The sequence below is a fragment of the Girardinichthys multiradiatus genome, chromosome 23 (assembly GCF_021462225.1).
Source record: "Girardinichthys multiradiatus isolate DD_20200921_A chromosome 23, DD_fGirMul_XY1, whole genome shotgun sequence".
NCBI lineage: Eukaryota > Metazoa > Chordata > Actinopteri > Cyprinodontiformes > Goodeidae > Girardinichthys > Girardinichthys multiradiatus.
The window spans coordinates 51,285,845-51,303,870 of record NC_061815.1 but is presented as its reverse complement, the minus strand read 5'-3'; the positions used below and the strand labels follow the sequence as shown (position 1 = coordinate 51,303,870).

General features: G+C 43.8%; 1 protein-coding gene across 6 annotated transcripts in view; it reads right to left on the bottom strand.

Moving 5' to 3' along the window:
* The window catches only part of LOC124860481 (transcription factor COE3-like), a 160,696-nt gene that overhangs the window by 18,336 nt on the left and 124,334 nt on the right, over positions 1 to 18,026 (bottom strand). For all 6 annotated transcript variants that reach the window (XM_047353839.1, XM_047353838.1, XM_047353837.1 and 3 more), the window contains exon 11: positions 4,936 to 5,024. In XM_047353839.1, coding sequence (XP_047209795.1) covers positions 4,936 to 5,024 — 89 coding nt within the window. The remainder of the gene's footprint in view (positions 1 to 4,935; positions 5,025 to 18,026) is intronic.

Sequence of the window (18,026 nt, the reverse complement as noted above, 5' to 3'; positions counted from 1 at the left end):
ATTTGATGGTGAAATCAGGAAAATGGTCTCACTGTGATGCCAAGACAGGAACATACACACACACACACATACACGGGTCCATCGGATTTTTTTCAGAGCCAGTGCCAGCAACCAGAGTGCCAGCCGCTTTAGTGGAGCTGAAAGTCCAGCTCGGATCGATCTGGTAATGCACTGGCTCCCAGTTATCGCCATCATCAGCTCTTATCACAGACCCACACCTCCCAGTGACAAGGAGGAGGTCAGGGCAGTGATTGGGCAGGATGTAAACCACCAGAGAAATAGAGGCTACTGATTGGTTCATTCACTTCAGGCCATCAGGAAGTTTAAACAATCTAAAACTGAAGAAGCTTCTTATTTTATTTACTGTATTTTAAATGAAGAACTAAACAATGAATCATCATTTATGTTTTTAATTAAAAACTGTAGAAAGTTCAGTGGCTGTCCAGAACTTTAACTTGATTCAGCAGCAGTACCAGCTGGCTGTGAGAAGCATAATTATTTCAGGTTTGTCTCTATAACTAAAATAATTCAAATCAGCATTTGAATTTGGGGTTTTCTTCCTAAAAGCAGCAGAGGAACACCTCCCTGCAGCTGCACCCTTGTGGCCATCATGCTCTTGCCCTTCTTCTGTCCATTTCTTGACATATTCCTCCTCCAACCTCCCCTTCCTTCTGCTCCCTTTTTCTATTTTCAACCGCTGGTTTCTTGGGGCATAATTATGGGGGGCCGACTCTGTGGTTGAGGAGGTGCGAGGCAAGCAGGGATCAGCGTGACCCTGGAGGAGAAGCCATCAGACAGCGGTCTTAACAATGATAAATCACCCTGAGCACAGTCCTATAGATACAACCCGCCCCCCAATCCCTCTAAAATATGGATGGACCTGCAGGAGAAGAAGGAGCAGGAGGAGCGGCATCCCACCAGGATCTCCAGATTAGTGACTATCAGGTGGAGGGCTGCTCTAACGAAGCAGGACGTGGTGTGGGGGTAATTCCATTCAGAGGAAACCGATTGAAATTCAGCTCATGGGTTCAACATCGCTCATTATTCTCAATGAACGGTGGAAATCTCCTCATTCATGGAGCGAGCTGGAATTAATAATCCCTGAACGGACCAACGCCCCATGAGTTTGGATGGGGGTCAGTGATCAGAGCTAAAGGTGCACACACTACACGCCAAACACGTTTAATCTCCACCTTCTGGTTCATGAACCCTGAGGAGAAAAGGGGAGCTTCTGTTTCCAGCAGCAGGGTTTCCTCTAATGATGTTGCATTTATTTTCTTAAAAATCATCAAAAGTATTAATAATTTGTTGGTACATTAAATCTTTACATTTCTGAGGCTTTAAACATTTGATTTAATTGATTTCTTGATTGAATCTGATATTCCCTGTTTCCTGCAGATTTTAATGTATAATGTTTGCTTAGAGCTTTGAAAAGACTGTAGTTCTTCTAATGGTCAGACTGATGGGCTCCAAACCCGACTGGGCGCTGACTGACCTCTGACCTCTTCTTCCTGGATCACTTTTAGATCCCTTATTTTCCTCCAGTCTGGTTTTGGCTGTGACTGCTTCATCCAACAGACTGAAACACACCACCACAGATAATCTGCTTCATCAACAGTTAATTTAAATGCTGTCAGAAACTCTGATGGGTGGAGACAGAAATGGAAATTTTGCTGGGTTAGTGGACGCATTTCATTACTTGTTCCTGCGTCCTGCTAAATACACAAATGTGCCAGCAAATACTTAATCTCTTTATTTGAAAAGTAAAACACTTTTATTGTCCCTATTTAACATCTCAAATAATCATTATTTCAGTCTAATGTTGTTTTATTGCCATAAAACAAACATAAAATATAAATAAGGTAAAATATATATAAGGTAAATATATTTATAATAGCTTTTATTAATAGAATAGAGTGCAGTTATTAATCCATTAATACAAAGATTACATTTTAGAAGTAGATTACAGAAAAACATTATAGGGTTGTGTTTTTATCATGATTGTTATTTTAAATAAAGGAATACATTACTATGGTAATAAAAAGAGACTAGTGCAATAACATTTTTAAATCTTGTTCTTTAAGCCAAATTATGCTAACAGTATTTGGACTTACAGCTTCAGTTCGACTGAGCAAACAGAATAATTAAAGATAAAAGATATTTGATTTCCAGTTCAATTAAATGATGAGTTAATGTGAAGCCATGGACAATAAGAAATATTTAATTTGGAAATGAAAAGCTGGCTAATTTTAGCATATGCTAGTTTTTACACAACAGCAGCTAACCCCAAACACCTCAGGATTGGTCAAATAATTCAGGATTTGTTTACTTTGTGAAACTTGGTTTGATTTAAAGTGCTTTATAAATAAAGCTGCTATGGTATTTATTTTAAACTAATGTAATATTCTTCATCAAAATGATGACGCCATGTATTAGTTAGCTTAAAGTTAGCATGACTGTCAGAGATGTACAGAAAAAAAAAGCAATAATCTGACTTGTCAGTCAGTTTCTTTCTGGATACAGTACTGGTTGCTGGATCTAAGTCGGAACCACAAACAGAACTAGATTGGCCCTTCGCAGCCAGAACTATATCATCATATCTCTGCTCCCAGATTGATGTGTAGAAGAATCCAAAGCCAGACAGAAGCTGTAAAACCCGATGTCCTGGATTAAGTTAGATTAGATTTTTTCAAGGTTTATCACCATATAGATGGGACCTGTCTGATAGGTTCCGTTTGTAAACTGCACATTTCCATCGCTCAGTTAAATAAGCCTCACAGTTGTTCCCATATTTGCTTTTGGTTCAGGTTAACCATCTTTCCCTGCAAGCTGGAACCATCATCCTTCACCTGACGCCAACAACGAATCAATCTGCCGTGCATAGTGCCGCCTGTCCATACATCTCCCTCCATCTCTTCTGCTTCCTTTGGTGGAGTGGCAGCTGCAGGTGAAAACTAAAGGGAAGTGACAGCTCGAGTTAACCCGTCGCTGCTCGCTCACAGCCGACATGCTCCTCTGTCAGCTCACAAAGCAGCTCTCCTCCCCCAACTGTGATTCAGATCCTTTTGGAACGTCTGGGAGCAAGACGATCTGAGGGCTTATTGAGTTTTCTTTTGAATAAATAAATATTTAAAAGGGAGCAGAGCAGGCTGTAAATCAGGCCATCGCACAGGCCAGACAATGTGTGCTCACTATTAGTATCAATTTACAAATAAACTGCTTTTTTAGGGACTGGATCTCCAATGTCAGATTTTGATAAATGGTTTCAATTTGGCAGCTGCTTTGGAGTGTCAGGGTCCATCTGAGGCTCGGCGGCGGCCCCTGCTGCTTTCTGCCTCCAAGAATCTGCCTCAGTTAGCCTCATCGCAGGCGGCTGCAGCACAAACAATTTCTTCATGCTAGCCAAGACACCTGATGGCTGCTCACTGAGTGCATCTAAATATATGTCCGAGTGCAGCATCCTGACGGCTTTACTGGCTTGGTTTCACATCACCTGAGCTTCTCTTTTGCCCAGAAACAGAACTACGGTGCTGAAGCTTCACATGAAGCTGGGAACGTTTGAGCACAGCTATGTTCTGCCTTCAAAATGAACTTATTATTTTTATAAAACAGGTCAAATCAACAGCAGAATCATCATCCTCACATCCTCACAGGACACAGAGGTAAATCTTACGACGATTAAGCTATAAAGAATCTTTTCTTATCATTCCAGAGAAGATTTGTGGACATTTTCTTTGTGCTTTTGGTTCTGTCTGTCTGTGGTGTAATAATTTACACCAACAACTTTGAGGTCAGATATTCTGATGGACGGGGATGGCTGGATATCAGCAAGTGTGGATGCGAGGGAAACAGCTGGAAATGATCACAGAAGCAAAACTAAAATAGTTTTAGCAGATGCAGATGTGCAGAAATGATTAGATTATGAATGTTTGTCAAATAATTGACAGGTTTAAACTCATTCTTTATTTACAGAAAACATGGAGAGGAAAACACACTCTGCTGGTTTCATTCAAACCTTCTAAGCAAGGTTCGCTGAGGAGAAACCAAGTGATGAAACAAGGTAAAATCCAGACCGCCTGACTCCGATTCATCCCAGTTGCTTTGGAAAAGAAAAACAAAAGGATTCATATTGGTGCTTCAGATGTTCGGTTCTGTTTTCACAGCTCCATCCATGTTCCAGTCCTAACCAAGATTCCTTCATGGGCCGATCTGATGCAAATTTACAGGTTAAGGGCTGACCTTCTGATTTTTTTCTCCTAATGCATCTAAATTCATTTGCACTTTGCCTTATTCAACCATTAAATATAATAGGAAGCTACTGCAGGTTCCTTTATGCAGGAAGGAGTCAAGAATTCCACATGAAACAAAGAAGATACAAAGATTGTCCTCGTTAACGCGTCAAAACCTGGCTTTTACTGGACCCAAAGCGAAGAACATGCTGCTGGGTGATGCGTTTACAGGCCGTGAGAGTTTTCTGTTTTTAACCGCTTACTGACTAGAAAGAGATCTGATGAAGGAAGAACTGGCAGATTGATTGATGGGTCAGGGTTTTTATACATCAGTTTAAAATTATTATTTTCTCAAATCAAAAGGAAAAAAAAAAAACACAAATGAGAAACAACACGAACCTCCCTCCCTCTCCTCTGAGATGGAGCAGGACCAAACTCAGTCAGAGCCACAACACAGCACCTCTTCAACAACCTGGGCCTGAAGGCAGCAAGATCATACCAAGCAGGACCAACAGAACCACTCAGGACCTCAGCTTTGGTCCTACATGTGCTCCACAGAAGTTTGAAATAAACCCTTAACTTGACAGAACTCCGATTAAACAAGCAAACCACAAGCATCAGCTCGGACTGACAGGTTCATTCTGGGTCCAACCAGCAGTCTGACATCTGACCTGCGGCACCGACTTAATAGGTTGTTTGCACTGACCTTCGGTAACCTCTCAGGGTCGCCAGGGTGTCGAGGGATGACCTTTTGTAGCCTCTGGAAGCCATAGTCGATTGTGGGCTCATTGAGCGCTGTGGGTCAAACAGAGAGAGGGGACGGAGGTTAGAGTCTGACACACAGAACCAGGAGACTCTTGACAGAACCCAGATCCTCTGAAAATGATCATGTGACTTTGCAGACTCTGACAAACATCTACAGTGGTTTTTAAACCATGTTTTACTCTTTGCATCATGAAAGTTTGGTCTCTCAGAACATTCAGAGTTATGCTGATTTTAGGTTTGTCGCCCCTGTTTGTTGGCCTGTTTTACATGCCAGTGTCTAATTGTTTCAGTTTTATTATTTTTAGTCTCAGTTTGAATCAGTGATAATTCCCAGGTCTGACCACATGTGACCCTTTGAGATCCACAAACATCCTACTCCATCAATGAGCACAAACAGATGTCAACAGACCCACAGAGTCTCTAATAATACCCTGAACCATCTCTCTAAGAGAAACCAAACACAAATTAAAGCTGTTCTGCAACCAGCTTCCGTCTCATTTATTAAACCAGTTCAATGCATTTCTGCAGAACTTTAAAAAAAAAGCAGCCAAGCTGCACAAATGATAAATCACTGACCAGTAAATGAGCACAGTCCCAGGAAAACGTCACCAAATACAATTAAATCTTCATAATAAAAGCCAAAAAGAGAAGAAACAGCCTTGATGAAGCGAGAAGCTATATTGTGTGATCTAAGGACAGCACTGAAAAGGTTCTGAATCCCCTGGTTTAAGGTCCAGATCCAGATGTGTCCAGCATCCATGCTTCGTTTTTCTCCAGGTTTAGAAAGTTGACCCCTCCCTGTTCAGCTGATCCTCAGTGGAAATTAAGCATCTGTTATGTCTGTCGCTTCCAAACAAACTCATTGGTTGTCCTCATGTGTCTCTAGAACTGCTGTAACTGTACTTTAACGTGGGCTCGGACACAGAAACCTGGACTGCTTACAGCTATGGTTTCACATTCCTGAGGAACGCTCAGGAACCAGACCTCAGCAATCTTCAGTGTGTTGCTCCCTATCAGCAGAGAGACAGAGCTGCTGTTCATTAGGAGAGCCACCTCACGCTGCCTTAATTCAATCCAACGACTCCTTTCTCTCCTTCCTTTCTCCACTCATTCACCTCTGCAAACAATCAGCCTTCCTCCTCCTCATCCTCCTCTTGCAGAAACACCCGGAAATGAGTTCAGGGAGATACCTCTCCATAATCAAGCGCATTAATCATAAAAGGCTGTCAAATGTGACTTCGGGGACGATTTGTCAGCCGATCCTGCCCACTTGGCTTTTGTCACTGCTGGCTCTTGTATCCTGTAAGGATGATTGACACTTCAAATGCTGCTGACTAGAATAGCTAGTTTGTGCTAATATGCATAACGGCGGCTTTCATGAATAAGAATGAAGGCAGCTATCCGGCAGCACAGAGGGGTCTCCTTCAGAGGCTCCGCCGCTGTTTGTCGCCACCGCTCCGAATAGATGTTATTACCATTATAACAATATTTGTTTTCTTTTCCGGGAATGGGATCGTGGCGAGCTGCTAAATCAAATTTGTCGGAGCACGTTTGGAGCGGTAGCGGAGGAGAAAAGGGGCTTGCAGGCTGATGTGGGGATGATGATGTGTGAAGGGTGACAGAGTGCTGAGGGACATGGCCCTCGCCGCAGAGTTCCTGCTCTTCCTGCCTCCCAGACAGGAAGCAGAGAATCTATTACCTCCTCACGCTGTGGATCAAAGACTGATTCATTGAGGGATCCCAAAGAGACTTTTGAATGGATGAGGAGCAGCCGAGGATGAATGCAGATAAAGCAGTGGGACGATACGAGCAACAATCAGCATCAAATCTCAAACCAGATTCTCTCCTGATGCCGCGTACGACCATCCAAACTTATAGAACAAGGGAGAGGCTCGATGGGAGCGACTGCCATACAATCACAACCCCTTTTAGACTCTGAGGGAGGAGGTGATGGAACCTGAGGAGCAAGGTTTCCCATCAGAACACATCCTGCTGCTGCACCGGACTCGAACCCAACAAAGGCTTTTGGTTTATTTGACATTGTTTCATGTTTGCCACAGATCATCAAAATCTGGAGTTTGAATCAAATGAATTCTGTAAAATTATTTCTGTACCTTCTGCAGATATTCAAGTGTCTTTTGGTCAGATCCGGGCAGAACTATACAGCCTCCTGATGTTTATCCCCACACAGCTTCAACTCCTCATTAAGACGCATTCACTAAACCTCCAAAATGGGACATTCCTGGTCCTATTTTCTTTTAAACACCAAATTCTCATCTGAAGGGTGACTATTTTTAAAGAAACATAGTGATGAAGGTCTGTCAAAGGTTTGACGTATGCATCAAACCTACATTTAGTTAAAACAACAAAGCTTCTTCTGCTTGTTGGTGATTCACCTGATTTTTCCTCTAGATTGACTGGTTAGAAATTCCAGTTTCCATGTTTCACAAAAGGGCAACACTAATAAGGAACCATTCAGAATCATCAGGTAATGAAGCTAACCTGGATCCGGTTAATAAGACTATGATAACTACTCATTAATGGTACTGAAGCTGCTCACCATCATCATCACCCCGGTACTAAAACTGGAGATCTGAGGTAAACTCCCTTCATGCTCTGCTCTGCATTCAGACCTTCTGAAGGTCAACACTGAAGTTAAATACAGAACTGATCAGGAGTCCCAAAAGGTTCCAGCTGGAAACCTTAATGTGTCTGGATTCTCAGTTGGATGTAGGTTTGGACTTTGACTAGGCCATTCTAACACATCAGTCTGCTTTGATCTAAACCATCTAATTGTATCTCTGGCTGTATGTTCAGGGTGGTTGTCCTGCTGGAAGGTGGACCTTCACCCCAGTCTCAGGTGGATGGTTTTAGCTCCATCTATCTTCCCATTAACTCTGACCAGCTTCCTGCTAAAGAAAAGTATCGCCACACCATGATGACCTTCTTCCTGCAACTTTCCATAAAGGCCAGATTTGTGAAGTACATGGTTGGTAAGAACCTCTAAGAACCTCTGAGGGAAAGAAACAGAACAGCTGCAGGAAAAATCACACACATCTGAACTCAGATAAAGTGACTTCTTTAGGTTGCACTAGATTTCATTTAGGGGTGTCAGAGTGAAGGTACTGAATGTACTTTTCAGATCCACTTCACAGTTTGTTCTTCTTTGTTGGTCTGTGAAATAAAATCTGAACAAAACACATTAATGTTTGTGACTGGAAGGGACAGAACACCGAGAAGTTTGATTTAATTTAGGGATGATCTGCAGTGACGTCCCCGGCGATCCAACTCTTCCTGGAGTGAATGTCCGTAAAAAGATTGAGATAATAAAAGAAACTGAATTGTTGGATATAGAGAAGGATGAAACAAAGACAGACGCATTTAACGACCATCTCAGAGTCGACCCCCCTGCTGGTAGAAATTAGGCCCATTACTCTCTTTATTAAAATCTCGCCACTCTCTGACCTCAGCGCCCCATTGGCCGCCTGCAGTGCCCTGCAGTTCTCCCAGCCAATCGATAACGACTGCCTCCCCCCAAACAGCAGCAGTAATTGGAGAGCGGCGGCTGGTGGGGCGAGCCCTGACCCCCCCCCCTCGCCAACCCCTCACATCACAGCGCCCATATGAAGACAGATTGCCTGATTTAGTGTAAACATATGCTGCAATTCCAGGCATCAGTGCCACTTTCTCCGTAGTAATTCCTATTGATTTTTCTCCTGTGCTCCTCTTTCTGTGCAGGGACGCAGAGCCGTTGCTCTGCTGCCATCTGATGCTCCTTGTGAGGAGCAGAGGAGGCGAGAGGCTGATTCCTCCCATATTTAATCAAGTGTTTATGGTGCTCTCTGCTTTCTGCTCTCCACTCGCTGTGAAAGGGATCAAACGGTTGGTCGGCGTCCTGCTGATGGGCTCGCTCACTGATTAGGCAGCTAAGAGACCTAGAAGAGGAAGAGGAGCAGAGAGGGGGGCAACATGTTAAACTAATTTACCGATGGTAGATTTGCAGCTTCAGAGGAGACGAGGGCTGAGCGTGCAGCAGAGATGCAGACTTCCTGCAGAAACCATGAAATCATGTGTGTAACTTCTGCAGCCTGATGTAGGAGCTGCAGCGTGATTGACGGTGTGTGATGGCCTTCAGACAGGGAAGTCAAACAAAACCAGTCACACCAGGAAAACCAGTTTAACTAGAAGCAAAAATGATGCTGGGACACCCTGCTTCCCTATGTAGTTTACACCTACAAAACAAAAGCACGCTAAACATTCAAACAGGTCTGCTGGTGTGATCCTCATCTGATGGATTACTGGAACATCTCAGCAGGTTCATCTTCATCCTGTCTGCTGTTTATTCATCTCCGTTTCCCTCTGACAGCTCATCCACACTGCTGATTTGCACAAATTTCTCAGTCGAATATGGAGTGTGCCCTCAGGAAACAGATTGAGACCAGGCCACCATTACCTCTCGGTTTCCACGGTGATGGGTTTGTGGCAGGAACACACATGTCCATGATGAGCAGACGGACGCTGCGTGGCCTCCTGCTGTATTGCTCTGATCATCCTGGATGGAGGACAGATTCCATTTGAAGCAAGCGGCTCCCTGGACGACGCTCCGGCTGCATCTCAGTGATTGACGCGGACGAGTGCGGCCCTCGACCTTGCCGCCCACCGGTCATGATGAGGAGGAGATAGACGGGGGCTGACTGACGGTCAACATGCTGATTTGTTTTGGAGTGTCCACAAGATGTCGGCTGAGGGAAGCATCCTTTCATCCCATCCTTGATCTGCAGTTTCGTTCCTCCATCTATCAACATCTATCCAGCAAGATTTGAACAGGAACTTTGAATATTTCAGTCTTGCTTATTTAATCCCAAAACACCTTGATAACAGGATATCCGTCTCTCTGTCCATCTGTTCATCCATCCATTCGTCCATGGGGACTAATTTTATTGATGAATGAATCCTCGTTTCGGAGTATTTTCAGAATCAGAATCAGCTTTATTGCCAAGTTTGTACATACAACAAACAAGGAATTTGACTCCGGTACACTGGTTCTGGTATATCATCTTTACTTACCAGACCAGATGAGGGTCCTTTAAAAGCTTGAAGCTACTGGAGGTCTGAGGAACTGCAGGTGAGTGGATGGATCATCTCTGATAATCGCTCATGGTGTCCTCCAATGAGGACAACTTTCTAAGTTTGATGTGAGACTTCCAACCTAAAATCTGCCTGCAACCTCAGAGCTTCAGATGACCTTTTCTCTGCTCTGAACTTTATCCCTTCCTGTCTACCTTTGCCCTTAAGAATAATCTCTGAGCTTTGTGATTGGATGGTTTATCTGCCCAGATTTAGCCTGTCATTTAGCCAATAATAACCTGTGCCTCAAATAGCCCCCACCTGGCGAGTTGTTATTTTCAGGAACAGCAGCTGAAAAAGCCCCGCAGAAACGACTAATTACTCACCATTAGTTCCACAAGTCCCTGTCCCTGAAGTGCAGCGGTGCTCTTTGATATATGAAATGTGTCTCTGGTGAAAGGAGAGGAGGTCCCCTGATGGAGAGCACAATTCTGCTGCTGTCAATTAAAAGGATCACAGAAAAAGATACTGGCTCTGTGTGCATCATGAGGCTCAGGGTTCGACAGGTGAGGGATGACAGGTGTACTGCACAAATGATGCGTGCCTGTCATGGCTGAATTCATAGTCCCCGTTACAAGTAGTTATTACTGCCATCATCATGATAGAAGACCTGAAACAGTGCTTAAATAATACTGAAAGAAAGTAAGAAGTTCATAGTCGGAACTATGACCAAAGTACCTTAAAATATCGAGATCACAAACTGCAACTTAGATGCAATAATTAAAGGTGGAATAAAATTCAGATTTTAGTGTTTTTCCAGAACCATCGTGGTACTTGCTAGGACATCTACAGGTGACTTTGATGAAAAGTACACTAAACCCAAAGATTAACTTAGTAAAGCAGAGTTTTCCCACTAAACTTGCAGGATGGTTTCATGAAACCTAAAGGTTACTTTAGCAAAACCTACAGATAACCTTGATGAAACTTGCAGGGCCTACAGCGAAAGGTTAATAAAACCTCTTTAAATTCTGTTGGTCATATTTTTTAGTCTGTTCAGCTTTCTCTCTCATCTGTTTTATTTTCCATCTGTTAGTCTCAGTATTTGAGGATAAATTCGGTTGGGTTGTTGGGTGTATTAACACACATTTCATTACACCTTCCCCAAGCACCAGAACCTCTTCAAAGTGCCCGATTAAATTTTATTTTCATGGAAATGTTCCCACATCAGTGGATAAATTCCTCTTGGTCTACATGAAGCTCTTCAAGGACAAGTTCTTCATCAACCTCCTCCAGCATCAAGAAGGATTTGCTGAAAGACTTCATCTGATTAAGGGTCAGTTCCTTCGGTCTATGGGAACGACAAGCAGGAAGCTGCAAATATCGCTAAAATGACAACAAACTTTAATTTAGTCATGAATTTATTGTGTTGATGTGACGTCCTGGCCATGGTTCTGATAGCAGCAGCATCGGGTCTTCTGCTGATGTTAGAGCTGCTTCTAGCTCCTGGAAGACAGAACCAGACTGCAGGTTCTAATATTATTATTACATTAACAGGTTTAATTGTTTTTGTGGTTTTTGCCTTGCTTCTGTGCCGCTAGATAATTGTTATCAAACTACAAACATGGCCGAAAGGGTCAAAGTGGAATGCTCTTTGACCTTGGCGGGGCAGGGTGTGAATTCCCTTAGCAGCATTTAAAGAGACGCCACCAAAACGAGTTGCTCTCAGATGTTCCTCAGAACAATTAGAAGAGGAGCCTGAGGAGCTAGAGGAACAAGGAGTTCAGACCAAAGCACTGAGGTTCCACCTTGTATAGACCACAGCTGGATGATTTAAGGTGGAAAGGAAGAATTTAAAAGCATCTTAATAGGGGACATTGTACAACAGTTAGTGCCATCTAGAGGTCCAGTTGGATACAACAACCCCCGAAATGAACATTATCTACCTGTGGAGGATAAAAAAACAGCTCTGAAGACCTTTGACTGAACCTCACCAGTGTTTTTACTCTTGTTCCCTGCCTTTAATCCTTTCAGACTTACTTCACTCTTCTTACTGTGAGGTCAGAGTTCATGAAATTTCTATGAGCATTGATGGCAACAGAGGAGCGAGGTGTGTTAGTGACACATCTGAGTGATCTCCTCACTGCATTCTGGTGTTGTGAAGCTGCTGCTCATAAAGCTGCAAAGGTGAGTAGCTTTAAATCACGTCTGAAATACGCTTCCTTAAAACATCTGCCGCTGGTATATTTAGGCCTTTAGACAGATGGGAGCTTTCAGCACGACACCCTGAGAGGAAAAAGGTTATTCAGACACAGAGGAAACATGTTGGTGCATCTGACACCCCCCTGAAAGGTTATTCCTGACAAAGAAAAACAAACATGCAGCAGAAATATTTAATATTTTTATTTCACTGAAACCATGAAGTTAAAACCTTGATTTTGTTCAGGGAAATCTTTTGGGACATCTTGTGGAACTACAGCTGCAAACTGAGCAGTAAAGAGTTGATATGATATGTGTCTTATGAAGGACAGGAGGATCAATGCATCAGGAGTCTGTCTCAAATGAAATAAATTGGTAATGATGCATTGTGTCAGGGGTTCAGATGGAGGTTTGCACTCATTTTTCCTCCAAACGTCACTTTGAGTGGAGCCATAAAAGACGAGAAGCGTGTGCTGCCCGGTGTTTCCGTCAGCTGCTGGAAGCTGATCTGCAGCCGCTTACACATAATTGCCTCCATGTGTTACTCTGACAGTAATTAAACAATAAAAATTCTGAAGTCAATTAGTGAGCAGTGCTTCAGATTTGAGGAGAGGAGGCAGCGGTGAAAAAGGGGGAGGAGGTGACGGAAACTGGTCTTGCTGCACAGAACCTGGACTTTTACCATGATCTACAGATTCAGAAAAGAACCTGCAGATATTCGCTGATGTCCTATCTGGATATCTGACCTCTGAGAAGATGCGATGGAGGACTGTCAGTAGAAAAACCGGAGCAAACATTTGGTTATCTGAAAGCAGCACACTTGAACTTGAACATTCCAGTCCAAAAAAAACACTTCAGTCCCTTAAGGAAAACAATGACATGTTCAAGTGGAGCAGGATTTTACTTTGAAGAGCTGCTTAATCTCAAGGACATCCCAAAGGAATCCAAACGCCCACTCTGGAAAATCTCTGACAAGAAAACAACCCGCTGAGGACGGATAAGCAGAACATCACAGAAACTCAGAGTTCCTGCAGAACTGAGACTGAAAAATGAGCCAAGCGACAGAAACAAAGAAGAAAGGAAACGAGGAGAAAAACATCTCAAATGAACACGTTTGACCCCAATTAGATTTAACAACAGAACCACCAGAACCTTTTCTGATCTGGAATCTGCAGCAAAGCTCCTGTTTGACCTGATGTGAACAGAGAAAACCGAGTTCATGCGAGCAGAATTACATCCGACTAAAGACCCGACCGTTCAACCTGCTGCAACACCACCACAGATTCGGTACCAGATTAATTTCCATTCAGGTCCAGTTTGGTTCTAGATTTATTTCTATTGGGGTCCTGGTTTTAGTTTTGTAGTGGTTTCAAACCCATTTGGTTTTGATCCAGTTTGGTTTTAGTTTATTTGGTCGTGTCCCACAGATGTCTTTCCCAGGGAAACAACACTGACCTCCTCCTCCTGCTCCTTTCTTCTTCTGCCATCTGACCTCACCTTCCTGGTTTTCCTCTCTCCTCTTCCTGTCACCTGAATCTGACTTCATCATCTCAGTTTCCCTCCTCCTGGGTCTCCTGGGCTAAGAACCTCAGGTGCAGCAGTAGGAGGAGTGAGGAGGCGCTGTGGGGATGGAGCGGCTTGAAATTAATGAGGGAGCCTGGAGGTATTGACTTTCCTGGGAAAACACAGCTCTCTGAAAATCAGCGGCCAAGCGCCGCAATAACTCAGCACCCATCGATCCCACAACCCCGCAGCCCTCCCCTGTCTCCTCGCCCGTCCTCCCCCGCCGGGCCTTATCGATCGGCAGCAGTACAAGCTCTGAGGCGGCGGCGTCGACCCGGCAGCACCGGCTGACCCGTTCCACACCACTGGGAGGCTGGGAATCCGGATGCTTCACACACACTCCTCTCAGTATTATAGAACACAATAAAGTATTTTACCATAAAATATGGTAGTACTCAATGCTTCCATGCACTGCAGTAAACAGCAGAGAAACACTGGAACCCGACACGGAAACATCTACTTAATTGAATCCTAAATCGTTTATCTTTCATTTAGTTATAGATCATTTGTTGTTACCAAGCAACAACCCATTGGTCGATCTGCTGTCGATAAACGGATCCAAACAGCTCAAGACTCGGCAGCAGAGAGAGGAAGTGTGTTTTTTGCCTGGGAATGTGGATAAAACGAGCAAACGACTGAGGGTTGTAAATGATGAGCAGAGAGCTGCAGGACGAATCCGTTTAACTCCATCCATCCTCTCAGGCTTCTTGTCATTCTTCTCAGCGCTTCTTGCCTTCGGCCTGTTTCTCAGAGCGGAGCTACGGGATCAAATCCTCAAGCTGCTTTAAGCCACGGGGAGGAAGAGAATCGGGAATGTGGGAAACACTCGGATCTCACTGCTCGTCACCTTCAGCTGCACCTGAGAGACTGCAGCAGGAGGAGGGAGAAGGAAACAGTCTGCTCACAATTCTGCCATCTGATGGGTTCTTCCAGACCAGAGATCAGACCGGGAATCTTCGAACTCCAGGGAACCAGCAGGCATGTCTTTTCCTATTTCATTTAAAACCTTACGGAGCTGATGGAGGACCACCAGCTCCAACCAGGAATATCCATATCTTCCTCAGTGACCACAGGCTACTATAAAAAGAATCTCTTTAGCCATGCTAAAGATCATATCGAGACCTCCTGAGGCCTGTTATATCTGAGCCTGACGAACCACCTGAAGCTGGACCATAGCTCCAGACTTTAGAGGTATATGCTATATGTTCTGAGAGGTGTGTTGGAGACATGACAGAGAACTGAGTTGGAACCTTTTGTCTTTAGAAACGACTAGAACGTCGACTGTAGCTACCAAACCAAATTCCAACCTGAAAGATCATTCCTGTTTGCCTTCATGTGTTGTTAGCAGATTTAGGTAAAAGGTTGAAGACAAACAAGGACCTTTGATTCAGAACTTCTACTGAGGATCCAACGTCCCCTGGCATAACTATCAAGAACCTGTTGAACAACGCCCCCAACGTGTGGTTTTGTATTTATTGGGTTACCTGGTTTTACAAGCAGGACTATTGTACAGTCCTACAGAGTTGCTGTCTGAAGAACAGCTGTAGAACATGGTGGATTAAACCTGGATCTCATTGCTCCTCAGGAACCAACCCTGCAGGATCTTTGGCTCAAGAAAGGACTCCTGAGGTAAGGAACCACTTATAGTTCACTGGGTTTGTTGGTTCTGGACATCCTGAACACCAGAAGATTAACTGTTTCTGTCCCAGCTGTGATACTGATTACCACACCTGAAAGTGGCTGCACTGAGCATGCTCAGTAGGGGTCTTATTTGGATGACATCATAAGGAGGAAGATTCACAGGAATGTCTTTTTCTGCCAAGTTTTCAGACTTGTGATGCCTTCAGGAACTCTGTTTTTTTCCGTTTCATCCAAATGAAAAGATTTCCAGATGACAGGTCCGTGTGGATGGTTTTGCAGAACAGAACCTGAACCAGTACCTTTCTTACCACACTGAGAAAATTATTCCAGGGTTTCCTACTTTAAACGATCATCACTGACTGGGGAAGTTTTTCTTTTTTAGTTTTTCAATGATTCTGATGATTTTCTTCCACAGAAAGAGAAAAATAAAGACTTTCTGTTTCAGCCTGGATGTTTCGGACTCGTCTCCTGACTGATGTGATGTGAACACCATGTTTGACCCTCTGACGGGTTTCTGAGGAGGAGAACATCCTCCAGCAGCAGCTGAAAGCAGAGCTCTCAATCCCCGTCTCTCTATCTGGGACGGGATCACAGATTAGCATTGCAAAAGGAGGCGGCTGGAGCGTCCATTGTGAGCGTCCATCTCTGCGTGCCTTCGGAGGAGGCGCCTTGACAAAGATGATAAACGGTGTTAAACAGACAGCCGAACACGTTCCTCTCCTTCGCAGCCCGACGCAATGACATTTACTTATCGCACTAAACAGCCCTCGATCTGACCTTTCTGCTACTTTGAATGACATCTGGATATTCTGACGGAATAATGGGAGGCTGTAACAGCTCCGATGTGAGAGGAAGATACAGCTGACAATGAGTCTGAAGGGCGAGAAGAGAGAAGAAGGAAGAAACTCTGGGGAAATGTCTACTTGAGCTCCTGCAGGATTCCAGCTAACAATTAGAGTTCAACCTGAAGCCGGCGAGGAGGTCCAGAACTCCCACAATAAACCACATATGAGGACAGAGGAGCTGGAGCTGCTTCAGGTTGAACTCGGGAAGAAGAACCAGAAAGCAGGAGCTCAGATGTTCTGCAGCTTCAGCAATGTCCACTTTGAGATGTGGAGGAGGATCACCTCCAGCTTTCAGCTTCTAACAGCAGAGAATTAATCACTTTCAGTTCATAGTTCATCAGTTCACAGTTCCCATCATGAACTAGTTCATGTTTATCATCACTTCTATAACTTGTAGGGGACATGATGTATTAATGACACAATCACATACTAAGTCCCAAAAAATCTCAGAATGCTACAGTTGAAGAAAAGGAACAACTACTAAAATAGAAGCAAGGATTTGAATATGCAGATAAAACACAAATAAAATAGTAAGTCAATGAGCTACAAAAAGATATAAAAACAAAACATTTAAAGCATGCTGCAGTGTGTGAAGGAGGCAGAGTGATCTACAGCCGAAGGGCAGAGCAGGAAAAGGACCGGTTTCCTGTGGTGTGGGAGCGAGTCATGGGAATATGAAGAAGGTAGGTGTTGGAGGAATGGAGCAAGCATGAAGGACAATGAAGCGTGAGAAGGTCTTTATGTAAGATGGCACATTACCATGCAGGTAATTGTGAAAGATTTAGTAGGTGATCAGGGCAGAAGCAGGAAGCCAATGAAGGGGTCGGAGAACACGAGTGATTCGATCGTGTTTACACACTCTCATCAGGATCCTGGCAGCGCCGTTCTCAGTATACTGTATCTTTGAATGTTCAGGAGTACCGATGAGAAGTATGTTGCAATAGTCAAGTCTGAAGGAGACTTTTCTGGATCAGAAAGACAATAAAGGCTCGAAGTTTTGCAATGTTTCCCAAGTGGAAAAATGAGGTTTTGCAGATGTGCTTGAAATGACTTTCAGGGTGAGCTGTGGATCAGAAATAACATCAAGATTGGTGATGCTATGCTCAAACCCATAAACCAAACCCTCCCCTGGCATATGTTCACATTTAAACAACATAATCAAACTGATCCAGCTCCGATTGCCCTGCAGTGACATAACGTTAGTGTCAATAATTCAATGTGTTTTTAGTGACAAGGTTAAAGCATACACTGTCTTTGTCACCACATGGAAAAGCTGCCTTCAAATGGTGATTTTTCACCTGCTAAGAAGTGATTTTAGCATCTAGTTTGCACGTGAACGACTTAATTTGCCTTATAATGTCTTTAGTTCTTTCCTATTAATTATATTATCAGCATCGGTGGGTCTTTGCATGAGGTGCAATTACAGTCTGTGCGCGCCAGATAAGCGCACAGCATTTTACCATGATCAGGTTCGTACGCGTTCAGCAGATGATCACTGATGTTACGCTGGAATGATGTTTGCGTCCGGTTTTGTACACGCAAATCTTTTGAAGATCAGGCCCATATTTCCCAGTAACAGTTAAAAACAAAGATGTCTCAGAGCTGATTTTCTCTGCTGTTCACATACGGGCCAGATTATGGGATGCATGCAGAGCCGGGCTGCAGACACAACTCCTCATTCAGTGTTAAAAAAGAGCCTTGAAGAAGAGCAGGCGGACAG